Raw genomic sequence first — 13,883 nt, 5'->3', positions numbered from 1 at the left:
TTTGCCTGTCGGAAAAGACACTGCGGATATACATCGACTGGGAGATGCATGTAGGCCTAAACCTGATGGCCGTCGAACACTAAGGTCGTTGCTAGAGACCAACGAGTTTCCTTGTTGGAAGATTGGAAGATATCTTGGATGTAGAGTGAGTTACTTTCGTAACATCTCTGACTGTTGTGCAGCTTCGGAGCGAGTCATAACTGTCGGAAGCTTCCAATTAACAAGCGAGCACCTGACGTCATTCCAACCCAGCACCTATCGTTAACCTTCTTGCTCACGCTCTAGGCTCGCTAGCTAGATTCGCGTGATCAGCTTGAGATGTTGCGGAAGTGCTCTGGCTCTAAGATGTTGATTTGTACTTAACAATTATTTTTAAGTAGAGCCGATATATCGGTATCGACCGATACCAGTGGCATCGATATCGGAAAGTATCGGTTGAAATTTGTTTACCGATACGGACCGATACTTTTACGGCATTTTGTTCTTTCATAGGCTCCGCAAAAATGCCTCTCGATACTTTCGCGGAAAAATTATCCTGCAAATTATGCAAAAGTAAAAGTTTATCTTCATTTTGCACTAGTTTTGTGTGAAAGAACTTACACTTTTGATGACATAACATGTAAGTTAATATTCTAATGTAATACCGTGCGTCCATTTCGATCTGCAGCCGAGAGATCGGGAGAAGCATGGCGGGCGGCGCTGACGGAGATGCCGACATTTGCGGCCTGAAATGCCCGCTTATTTTTATAGACATATGCAGACATTTATATAAATATTGCAAAACGAGCACTAACCTGTGTTATAAGAGTATGGTTTTAATTTTAGTAGCTTAGTGACTGTATGTGCCGATGATTTTGACACGCCCACCTCTTGTGAAACACGGCGTAGAGGTTTGTTTGGAGAACGTTCTAACGCTGCACCAATATCATCGAGTTTTGCTTCGGTTAGAATCCGTCGTTTTTGCTTAGGTGTTTTAAAATTTAACGATACAGTTTCTCGTAATTTAAGGACAAGATGTCTAACCGTATCTCTGTGTGGAGTTGAAACGCATGGGAATTTCTGTACAAATTACCTACACACGTCTCGACACGAGTTTGTTTTCACGTACGTGTCATACATAAAAAATCTTTGTTCTAACGTGAATCTTGCGGCTGGCATTCCAATCGTCTCACTGACACGTCACACATACACACTACAATAACACAAACAAGTAACTGCAAGTAACCAAGAATAACACTCTTGCGCACAGTACGAAATTAACACGCTCTTGGTTTACATTGCTCGCCACTATATTTACAACTCTGTCTTCATCTAGTCGCGAAGGAACAAAAAACTCGAGCTCGGATATTCTGGATAGCAAGGAAGCTCACGAAAACCATTCACTTTTATCGGTTTCGTCTGCAGTGTAATCCTGATACAGTGTTGCACATTCGAAACCTCCAAACGATTCCCATGGCCACAAAACTCTTTCAAGGATATAAACTTAAACAGGACGTTACTGGTCAAAACTATGATTAAAATGCTCTATTATCTGTGGCTCTTAACATCGTTTCTATAGCGTATTTATTTGTGTATATAAGAGCAGAACTTGGATGAATTACAGAAGAACTTTTGCGTGTTATAACACAGGTTAGTGCTCGGTTTGCAATATTTATATAAATGTCTGCATATGTCTATAAAAATAAGCGGGCATTACAGGCCGCAAATGTCGGCATCTCCGTCAGCGCCGCCCGCCACGCTTCTCCCGATCTCTCGGCTGCAGATCGAAATGGACGCACGGTATTTGTATATTTTAAAGCACAAATCTTGGTCAATTGATTAGAGTTGGAAGTGGTCGAAAAAAAACCCGGCTTTTTTGGAAAAAAAAACGGAGTTCTTTCCGTGGCTTTTTTGGTTGGGCTTTTTTCGCCTTTTTTCAGAAAAGTGTCTCAAATCAATGAAAATACAGCAGTTGGCAGTATTTTCCTGTTCCATGGTTTTAGTTTATTTCTTTACTGTAAAATACGCTCATTTCTAAATATTAAATACAATTTACAACATGAAATTCGTAGCTAGACATAAACAGTGTTTTCAATAAAGCTGTTTATTTGAATGGGCGGTTCTTTCCGAGTGTTATCTTCATATTTAGGTAGGCTTTTTAAATATATCTATGTAGTATAAACATATGCACATAACTAAAGCAGTTTTGTATGAGTTTTAATACAACCTAATAGTATGATATGATTTTCAAAGTTTGAATTTGTTATAGGAATACGTACATGCAGCAGAAAAGAAAATATTGCTCTACCTTCTGAAAATCTAGTATCCAATCTCATTACATTAAGCCTCCCCGATGGCTCAGTGGTAGCGTCGTCGCCTTGTAATCAAGGGATCCCGGGTTCGATACCCAGTGGAGGCACATAGTGGTTCGGATCCCACTTTAAACAGTAGGTTTAGTCCCGATTAGCCTTACTGTGCATAAAGTGGCCTTAAATCAATCAACCAACCAATCATTACATTAAATTTTGTGTTCAGTAAAATATATTTGTATTCTGCCTTTCCAGTACATCATGTATAATTTGGTTAAATGGCCACTGGACCTGGTAACGGAGCAAGTAGTGGCGTATTTTGGCTGCTTGTTGCAGTGGTTCACAACCTTTGTGAGACCTCAGCCCAGTAAATTTATTTCTTACAAGTCGATGCCCTGATCCCAGCAATTTCACTCATAAATACATTTCTGATCTTTAAAGTTTATATGGAAATTAATATGCACCCTCAATTAATATTAATATATCAACTATGGTATAATCATAGTTCAATTATGTATAGACTTGCTGTCAAATACAGAATAAGATTTAAATTAGTCTTCAACTCCTGGGTGCAACGGACCTTTCGAAGCTCGGCGGTTGAGACACTAGAACTAAAACTGAAGCAGAAGCAAATAAGATTGGCCTGGCCTCAAATGGCAAAGAAATCTGGACTGGACCTACAGTTTGAATTGAGATACGATGCACTCTGCCTCCACTGAGGATTGAACCTTAGGCCCCATCTTATTATAAGGATACACTATTACTTTATTCCACTCCAGAGGCCAATTCATTTATCAAACAGCCGATCTTTTTCCAACAGCAGTACTTGCAATTTGTTCTCTGTGATTTACAGGCTAAATTAAATCTTAATCTCTGATGAAGTAGCTAACAATCTTGTTAGGTATAGAGAACATTCAGACAGAAGCAACACGTGACAGTGTGGGTGTCACATTGAAGTGACATGGGCCCCTTCAGTCTGTAAGCAAGCATCCACCACGCATGCACAAACAAGACTGAGACGACATGATGCATGCCATTGAAGGAACTTTCAGACTGAAGTCACAGATGACAAGCAACACAGTCTTCTTCAGTATAAAGCAAAACATTCACCGTGCATGCAAGAATAACAGACCAAAGTGGCACGATGCACGCCATTGAGGAAACAGTAGAGTCCGAGCAACATGCAAGTGACATGTTTAGTTCGTTGTCGCACTTCTGTTCAAAAGGTTGAATGGATTACTGAGGGTCTGCTTCCAAGTGACACGTGTCACTTGTCTCTTCGGTCTGAAAGTTCACTGAGAAAACTGTACAGGCCAAGTGACAAGCGACACTTGCAGCTTATGTTGCTTCCGTTCGATAGGTTGCATTTACTTCTAAGGGTTGGTTTACAAGAGCCACGTCACGCTTCCTTCTTAATGCTCCACACATATACACACATTCACGTAATACGTATACTTCTGCATATGTGTTGTAAACAGGAAAGATTTTTAATTGTCCCGAAGCATCAAATATTTGATATTAATATTTGTTTAATATTTTATGACATCAACATTGAAATTGAGACACAAACATGTAAAAGCTTGTTTTAAGTACATTTCATGGTCAGATGTGTTCATCAGGACTACACGTTTAGTTTTAACCCTAGCTTACCCGTGCCGTCCACAAAATTTACATACCGGGGGCCGGCTCAGAGGCCCACCTTTTTTGTCACTAAAATTCAAGAAAACATTTTATTATTGAATCACTTCTTCCTTTCCTGATTATATATGTGCAGTTATTTATTAATTATAATAATTACAAAAAATACTTTCATTAAAAAATAATAACCAATTATTGCATAAGTGTGTCTCATATATTTTATCATTCACTAAAACTCACAAAATCCATAATAATTTTTTATGATGCTTTTTTGTTTGTAGAAGTGCAGTTGTTTATTAATACAGAAATATTGGCACCATCCCAGGGAACAGTATTATTTATTTTCAAACAGTGGAAAATCTAAAAAATAGAGGTGGTTGGCCTGCAACCCCCCTCTCCCCCTGTAAGCTAGAGTTAAAATTGTATCTGAATCTGAACCACTATGTAATATGTGTCGACTGGGATTGGCCAATATCTGTCTCTTGGCTGGTCTTGGCTGCTACATCATGTATTTTTTTTAGCTAGTTGTAAAATATGTCACTATACAAACCTGTAAACTCATAACAGTATCTTCAAGTGAAATAGGTTAGCTGTAATTGGTAAAAAGCCAAAAAAGCCAAAATTTTCTGTATTTTCCAAAAAAGCCGGCTGTTTTGCAACTCTGCAATTGATGCATATAATCTGTTAATGAATATTTTGAATAACTTATAATTACTTCAATTTTCAAGTATCGGTATCGGTGGGAATCGATAAGAGTATCGGCATCGCTATCGGTTCAAAGTTATACACGTACTTCTTAAGGGCTTTCCTGATGGCGTAGTGGTAACGTCGTCCTCGCTTAATCAAAGGTTCTCGGGTTCGATATCCAGTGGAGGCAGAGGCACACAGTGAATTGTTCGGATCTCAATTTAAACTTCAGATCTAGTCTCGATTAGCCTCTTTGTATATAAAGTTGGCTTTAAACAAAAACTCAAATATACTTTTTAACATTGTTGTCATGGTGATCTAGTCGGTAGAGCGTCTGACTACCACGCGAGAGACACGGGTTCGATTCCCGTGATGGATGACTTCAGGTGGAAATTTTATAAGCAACGACCCTGCATTGATAAGTGAGTGCCTGAGAGGAAGGAGTTAAAGATAGCCGGAGCGAGGTGCTGATCATATCACCTTCACACATGACCGAGATTGTAAATGTGTGCGGTTCTACCTCCACCTGCCATATGCCTCAATGGTATTTTGCAATGTGCAATATACAGATTTTTCAACAATGTTGATAAATGGAAAACAACACAAGTTTTCAAGAAATATATTTTTAAAAGTGGCGATATTATTCATGCAATTAAAATTACCTTCACATCAGCTTTTAAATTGGCATCAGTTTGTCAGTGTTGTAATCAGTAGCCTTCTACTTTACTCTTGTTGTTACTTAAGAAATATAGGCCAAAACCTTAAATAAATTATAATTTTAATTAGCTTTAGGTCGAAATTTTGCATTGGTTGTCAATATAGAAATGGCCTAGTTTTGTGGAGAAGTGGAGAAATTAGTGTGTGAAATTAAAGACCACCACTAAGGTTCCAACATCCAAAAAGTAAATCAATCGTCAACATTTATTTTTTTCAAACTGCGATGAATGAAATTAATTTTCATACCCAAGCGTTAATTAAAGCTTAGGAGTTTGCGTCTCGCAAGGTTCTGCGGGAAAATTAGCCTTGAAAGTACTAAATAGCCGATGCTACTAAAAATTACAAACCTTTAGCTCACAAATCCTGCTATGGGACATCTCTATACTCTGTCTACTGGAAGAACGAAGTCTATGTATGCAAAAACCAGGCGAAATAGTTGCTTACCTATTAGTAAGTTGTTAATTGAATGCGTTTGTGTTGAGAACCCATGTGAAAATTCACTGGTGACACGCGTGCTCTCTTTTACTAAAAACAACGCGACTTTGACTGGACTGAAAGTTAACCTCAGATCATGGTTTCAACTGAGACTAACGACCCGTTAAATGTGACGTTCAAGCGTAACGTACAGTTGTGAATCATTTCTGCATCCAAAACTGAATGGAGAAGCGGTGAGCGAACCATGTGTCCGTATTGTTGACCCATAATCTTTTCAAAACTTTCACTTTCAATCCTGCGACCTCTTGGACTAAGGTAAAAGGATGTCAAACTCGAAGATCTCAGAAGCTGCGGTTAATTATGTCCAGATTTGATAGCCGGAGGTCACGTCACGTGTCTGCACTGTTGCAACAATAGCTGTCCTGCGTACCTACATCAAGAAACTCCCGGCACTTGAAAGTGTTCCTAATAAACTTGAATTCACAAACTTTTCTTGCGTAAGTCCTGAGTTGACTGACTGCGTGTTTATTGCACGACCGTGCGTCAGTATCTGTGCCCATGTCATGCTAGCAACTGGACTGAGTAGGGTGGCACCTAGGATACAATGGGGTGCAAGGGGCCACCCTTTTTGAAGACACCCGAATGTCAACCTTTCTTCCAAGTAGTACACCCTGGACTCCATTTTGCAGACTAATGAGGCTCTCGCGTATGGACCAATGGCCACTACAATTCTATGTTGGGCTTATGTTTTGTGTTGTCTATGTGCGTTCGTGATTTTCCCTTCATCTATTTCATCTTATCAACACTCATCCTCATCTTCGAAATTAGCCAAAAGTAGCAGAAACGCGAATCAATCATCCATTCATTCAAGGGTATAATGTCAACAAATAAATATATCGTTTAATGGAAAGGCCTGCTAGTAATACCGGGTGTCCCAGAAGTCTTTCCCTGATTACAAACTTTATTCATATCCGCTATATGCAATGTAGAGATGTGAAAGTGGTGCCAAAATGTTGGAAAACTAACAAAGTTTATTTGTTGCAGGTTTGAGTAATGTGGCTGTAGTGTAGTAGAGTCAGTGTCAAGGAATCCGGAATTAATGCTCTTGACATCGGGACATGTTTCTTGGACTTGACAGGATTTGGGAATGAAGATAAATTCCATTTTTTAAAAACCAACTTACTGATGGCAGATATTCTAAAGGAGAGTTCCTCTGCACTGTTATTGGTGACCGGGTCTCGTGATACCAGAGGACATGCTGAGCTTTTTACTGATTTGTGAACATTTCCGGTTTTCTGGGCACTGACACTGCTACACTACAGCCACGTTACTCAAACCTGCAACAAATAAACTTGGTTAGTTTTCCAACATTTTGTCACCACTTTCACATCTCTACCTTGCATATAGCGGATATGAATAAAGTTTGTAATCAGGGAAAGACTTCTGGGACACCCGGTATAACATTCAGAATTGATTCATATTGCAATTCGAAGTGATGGAGTTGAATCTAGAGGTGGTGTAAGGGATGATCCTTCCACACAGTATACCCTGGACTGCATTTTGCAGACTAACGAGGCTCTGCCGTCTAGATCTACGGCCAGTATAATCCTCGTAGGGCTGTGTGTGTATTGTCCTGTGTCTTGTCCTTATGTGTGCTGAGTGTCCCTTTACAGCCTCAACTTATAACCCAGGTAAGACAGTCCCTCGACATTACAGTCGTTTTATTAATTTTAATTTAGTTATGGTAAGGGGCTGGACCCCGTGACGGGTGCAAAATAGCCTAAGTGCTGAAGCACCCAAGTTTCAAATTCAATCAACCTAATCTAGAGAAGGTTAACCGGGACAAGTACCGTGTGCCAGGTTGCAGGTATTATCGATTATAGGCGAAGATTAGAGTGAAATCCATAACCGAACAACATTTTTCTCCCCGCGCTATATAACGTACATTATATCTACTTTAGCCGCGGTAGCTCAGTCGTTATGGCGTCTGACTACCATGCTAAAGACTCGGGTTCGATCGCCGGCGGGGAGAACCGGGATTTCTCCACCTGTTCAAGCTGCTCCGGCGATCACCCAGCGTCGTATAAAGTGGGTACCTGGAGGAAACTCTGGGGGTAAAGGCGGCCAGGGGCGTGGTCCTGATCACATCACCCTCATCTTCAACTTCGGCCATGATCAAGAAAGTGTGCGGTCCTAACTCCACACCCCCTATACGCGTCCATTGCGTGGTGCAAAGCACAGGGGAGCACTTTACTTTTTATTTCTACTTTAGTTATTAAAAAGGAAAGTAAGTACATATTTATCATGGACATTGCAAGTTAACTCTCTGGAACATAATGGCAAGGACAGTTTACTTTCTCTTGGTAGACAAGGTTTGGTTAGATTTGGTGTTTTTAAGTCCACTTTGTGCACAGTAAGCCTAATCGGGACTGGACCTACAGTTTATAGTGGGATCCGAACCAGTATGTGCCTGCACCGGGTATCGATCCCGGGACCCCTAGATTGCAAGGCAACGACGCTACCACTGCGCCATCGGGGAGGCCCTCTTGGTAGACAAGGCTTATAGTGTGGAGACAAATCATCACACAACTGTAATTTATAATAATCATCTATGTGTCTTTATCCGCGATAAAAATATTCAAATTAAATTAAAAATAGTTCCGTGTCGTTTTTTGTAAATTAACAGGCAGACCGTTAAATTTTATGGTAACAATGTAGTTACGTAGTAGCAACATAAAATAAATACAGAGTAATATTGTAAGCTCGTAATATGATGCGATGCGAGTGCATGAACAAAAAGTAGCTCTGAAATTCTATAGAAAAGTATTTAATCTTCAGTCGGTATACAGAAGGTTGATAGCGATATCTGAAAACGAAAGATTTAAACTTTTCTGATTTTTTTAAACGAATAAAGATTTTTTTTTTAAATAAAGCATTACACATCATATTATACGTGGGTCGTTCAATATATAAGTGTCCGTATGCTGTAAAAAAAATTATTTTAAAGATACACTAGAAAACTATACATACATGTGTAGGAGGATCCTTCCTCACTTCTCCACATAATCCCCATAGAGATTCAGGCATCTGTCCCACCGTTGCACCAATTTGTCCATACCCTTTGCAAGAAAATCAGGGCTCTGGCTATTGAGCACTATTCTCACATTCCACTTCACTTCGTCATCTGTTTCGAAACGGTAACCTTGCAATTCAGACTTTAACACCGGAAAAAGATGGAAATCACTCGGCGCTAAATCTGGGCTGTATGGAAGGTGGGGCAGCCGTTCCCACCCCAATTCTTCAATTTTGTGTTGTGTTTGCACTGCTGAGTGGGGGCGAACGTTATCGTCAAGAAGAATGACACCAGCTGACAGGAGACCTGGTCGCTTATATCGAATTGCGTTTCTCAGTTTATCCAATGTTTGACAATAACGGTCAGTATTAATTGTTCTTCCTCGTTCCAAAAAGTCCATAAGCAGAACGCCCTTAGCTTCTGAACTCCTTATGACGCGAGCCCACGTTTTCCGAACAAGCATTTACATTTCTCCCTTGAGCGCATGCGCCTTCACGTCTGATAACGAATACGATTGTTGTTCCTTGTAGACGAAGAATGGCGCTTGTCAACCATGTGCATCTTTTTAATGGCATTGCTTTATACAATATTTTATAGCACAGGGAAACTTATATATTGAACGTCCCTACTATGAAACATTATTTCAATATATTTTGAGTAACCGGAATTGGGACACAACGCGACTACTGCGCCATCTCTTGAGTAACAAAGTCATTTCACAGTTCACAAACCGATTTGTAATTACGGTGTCTAGCTCCTTAGGAAAATGGGACATTTTTTAAGGACTACGTTACTGCCCTTTCCTGTACCACGTTAGCCTACTCATCTATTGTAGGGGCCCGTAAGAGGTAAAATTTCAGTGTGATCTACATCCCATCCATCTATAGCTACCCTTTATTCATACACTCACACATACATGCACACACGTACTCATATTAGAAGTCAGATTATTTTCGGAACAGCTCTGGCTGACTGCCCGAGTCTAGCTAGTGAGCCTACCGACAGCAAGGAGCGTGAGGAAGAGGGTCCGTGATTGGTGCCGGGTTGGAATGACTTCAGTAGCTCGCTTGTTGATTGGCTGCTTCGGAAGTTGTGACTCGCTCCCAAGCTGCAAATGCACAACAGTCAGGGATGTTATGGAAATAATCTTACTTTTTTTTCTACCTTTTTCTTTTCATACAAATTACATACCACACTATTCTTTCTTTATTTTATATTGCTACTACATTGTTACCGTAAAATTTACAATATTCTTACACCAAAATTTAACGGTCTGCTTGTTAATTTACAAAAACGGTACGGAACGATTTTTAATATAATTTCAATATTTTTATCACGGATAAAGATAGATGATTATTATAAATTACAGTTGTGTGCGCCATAAATAAAGTTTTGAAAACTGAATCATTAAAATTCAGTGTCGGCGATTAAGAGAGCGTGGAAATCAGTTGCCCCCCCTTTTTGCCGATTTTACCTTTTAATGGCAAGCCTCTTCAATTTCACTTTCCTTAGTAATAGGTATTTTGTATGCCAGTTCCTGAATACAGAACATTAAACCGTTATTTGCATTAATACTGCTTATCAAGAAATACTGTATGGCTCTGTAAGCCTATTAAGACCATTAAAGGTAAATCCTTAAATTAAGATTCCCGGTGTGGGTGATCTAAGGTTGGATTTTTTCCGGCCTTGTCCCCGCATAAAGTGGCTCTTGGGCTCACCCAGCCTTAAATAAAAGGGTAACCGGGGAGGGGGTTAAAGGCGACCGGAGCGTGGTGCTGATCACATCACCTCCAAAATGTCCAGGATCGAGAATGTGTGGGGCCCTACCGACACATCCCCTAAATGGACCTTCATGGCACAGTGCTACATGCACGGGGAACTTTACCTTACCTACGGTTGTGGAGATGATGTGATCAGCACCACGCTCCGACCGCCTTCCCCTCCCCAGGTACCCATCCATTCAGGGACAGTGCTGGAAAAGTTCCCACCTGAAATCCTACACTCCTGGAATCGATCCAAAATATCCTGCGTGGCAGTCAGACGCCCTACCGAGTGGACCATCGCGGTTCTTAAGGCAATAAAAATAACAATAACCATGGGCTGATTCTCCTCCAAAGAGAGGACCATTGTTTTTCACCTGGCGGACTCTTTTGCATGTCTCTATAGTGTTTTCCAGTTTTGAACGAGGCCAGCTGCTTCGAGACTTGTCGGAACAAGGACAAGACAGATGTCTGTTAAAAAACAGATAATACAGAGCTTTCTTGTCCTTCTTCTAAATTCTCGTTTCGTTCGAGGTATATTTAGTAACGAAGCTTGCAAATTTCTCTTAAATGATAGTTGCCAAGGGCGTATTTAGGGGGCGTCCATGGGGTCTGGATCTCCCCCCGAAAGACTTACCAAGTACTAAAATTAAATAATCAAACTATAATTTTAACACATTTTTTTAATATACTTTTTAATTTGTTATATAATCGATGGTTATTTTTTCCCGCTAACTTATTGGAAGGCAAGGAATTTGGATCATATGGTTTTGAAGGACAGTTCCAAAGATATATGCACACTACTACTTATGATGATATGCATAAAATAATAATCAGGAACTTTACTTTTCCTCAATTGGATCTAACTCCTTTCTTTATTATTCAATAAATTTTCAATTCTTTATTTATTTGACATTAATGTCCTTGCCAGGCACTTGTTCAAATTTTGATAAGCTAGATAATGAATACGAGCTGTTATATCTCTATTCTTTTACCATCTTTTACATATTCATGTAATAATAACAATACAATATTAATTAATTTACATATTTAATTAATATTATTTAATTTTATTATATATAATAATAATTATTATTATTATCATTATTCTTCTTCTTCTTATTATTAATGAGACACTTAGTCGGACCCCACCGAAATGTATTTCTAGATACGTGCCTGACAGTTGCATATTATTATTATTATTATATTAAGAAAAGAAGAAGAAGACAACTTATACGTTGTCAGGATATATCCATCAAATTTTTCAACGTGCATCAGTAAATTTGTTTACTGTCATTGCAAAGTCACATTAAAAAAAAGTTTTTTCACGCGTTAGTATTAGGGATGGCCAAACGGATCCGGATCCGATAGTTTCGTATCTCAATCCCATTATAATATTACCACATCTTAAAAGGTATTATGATCTTCGATTACAAAGAAATTTTTCATTTGTTAGTCCTACAAGATTTTTTTTTCAAGTGTTGTTTCTAAAATAATTTGCTACTCATCGGCTAACACACTCGTGCACAAAAATATTCTTATTGTTTAACATAAAATTTCAGAGGTGATTTAGTAAATTCCATTGAAACGAATATGTATTCATTCGAATGTATTGGAAATGGTAACACATAAATGTGAGACATTCCATTCCAGGATGAAACCTTTAACACATTTAACAAGAATGAAATGTTATACAAAATTATACAATTGTTCTACAGTTACAGTTTTAAAAATTAAAATATAACATTATAATATATGCAGTGTTATATAATTACAAAGTGTAAGACTAACAAGGGAGGTTATCTAAGTGTTCCCCTCCTATTTCCATGAAACTAGGCAGGTGTATAGAGGGGCCCAAATGAAGAAATAGGTGTTTTTTGTTTCGGCTAAAAAAATGTTCTAGGGGGCAAAAGTGAGGATCTGACCCCTGTGCCCCCTCAAATGTTAAGATGAGGACAAATTGAAGTGAGGATCTGACCCCTGTGTCCCCCTCCGATTTCGGATCCTTCAGGATCCGGATCTGGCCTTCCCTAGCTCGTATATGCGTGAAGTAGAAAATCGTTGCTTGCTGTTACGTCGTATAGAAACTGTGAAAGTTTGTGTGCCGGTACGCTACATATTGTGTTACATATTCTACTACTTGGCCTTGGATGAGACCGAGACGAGCGTTGGTAAATCAACACTTGATCGATAACGAGAGTTCTCTCTTTAAAGTGAATGTGACAAGATTGCAGCATATCTTGTTTCGGAACCATCGTTTGCTGGATATTAACGGGGCTCTGCTTGGACAATGTCCTACGATGATCTATACCTTTTCTCCTTATCTCTTCGTTACTGAATATTATTGGAAACGATGTCCTGGATGAGCATGAACAAGCAAACTCATTCACATCTTCTTCCCACCAGCCCTTTTGTCTTTGACTTGGTCACTTCCGATACACGCAGGAGGTCACCATGAGACAAAGGCATTGCCAAGTAACGGGTGACATTGACGCGTAAGCACATTTCCATACTGAATCAATTACACCAGTCAATTGTCCATTGTGGTCACCACGAAACGATAAACCTAAAATAGTTACTTTTTATTTGGCGTTTCAGAGACCCTCGCCATTCTCCCGAAGACCGTTGCCGAGTGAAGGTCGACCTGAACCGCGCTGCCAGAGCCCACAACCGCGAGAGAGTCCAAGCTGTTGAGTAAATTCTTCGAGCAGTCGAGCGCATTGCAGACAAGATGACGGAAGGCACAGCGTCCCCCGAGCAGGTTGAGAACCGAATCATGGACTTCCTGGATGGAAGGAAGTTCTTCATGACCGGAGCCACCGGGTTCCTGGGGAAGGTGATGCTGGAGAAGCTGCTGAGGAAGTGTCATGGCATCAAAACCATCTACGTCCTCATCAGGCCCAAGAGAGGGAAGGAGCCGCACCAGAGACTGGAGGAGGTCTTCAACCAACCGGTAAGTCAAAAAACTCCTACTTCTCTATTCTACATTGTCCGTTTATTCTGTGGCAACTTTCTGAGAGTAAATCAGTGTTCGAAACTGGGCCTTGACACTTATGTGCTATTAGGCTCCTATTGTGTTAAACCAAGTCGCAGAAGTTGAAGACTTAATCGACAGTCCCCGGATTCGAATCCCGGTCTGGGCATTGGTGTCCTTTGTGAGTGTCCATTCATCCATTTTATCACATGTTCACTCATGCTCATCGTCGCGATTAGTCAAAAGTGTAAAGAAGAGACTCCAAATAACGAAAATAAAATCAAAGGTAATCATCAAATTATAACTCAATT

At 39.8% G+C, this 13,883-nt stretch overlaps 1 protein-coding gene across 6 annotated transcripts in view; it reads left to right on the top strand.

Moving 5' to 3' along the window:
• LOC145986678 (fatty acyl-CoA reductase 1-like) overlaps positions 1–13,883 on the top strand; it is a 125,532-nt gene that overhangs the window by 59,721 nt on the left and 51,928 nt on the right. For all 6 annotated transcript variants that reach the window (XM_083120980.1, XM_083120977.1, XM_083120978.1 and 3 more), the window contains one exon: positions 13,197–13,551. In XM_083120980.1, coding sequence (XP_082977106.1) covers positions 13,330–13,551 — 222 coding nt within the window. In that variant the 5' untranslated portion in view covers positions 13,197–13,329. The remainder of the gene's footprint in view (positions 1–13,196; positions 13,552–13,883) is intronic.

The sequence above is a fragment of the Lepisma saccharinum genome, chromosome 4 (genome assembly GCF_977018435.1).
Source record: "Lepisma saccharinum chromosome 4, izLepSacc3.1, whole genome shotgun sequence".
NCBI classification, from domain to species: Eukaryota; Metazoa; Arthropoda; class Insecta; order Zygentoma; family Lepismatidae; genus Lepisma; species Lepisma saccharinum.
The sequence above is the reverse complement of the archived record's forward strand: the minus strand, read 5'-3'. Positions and strand labels throughout refer to the sequence as shown.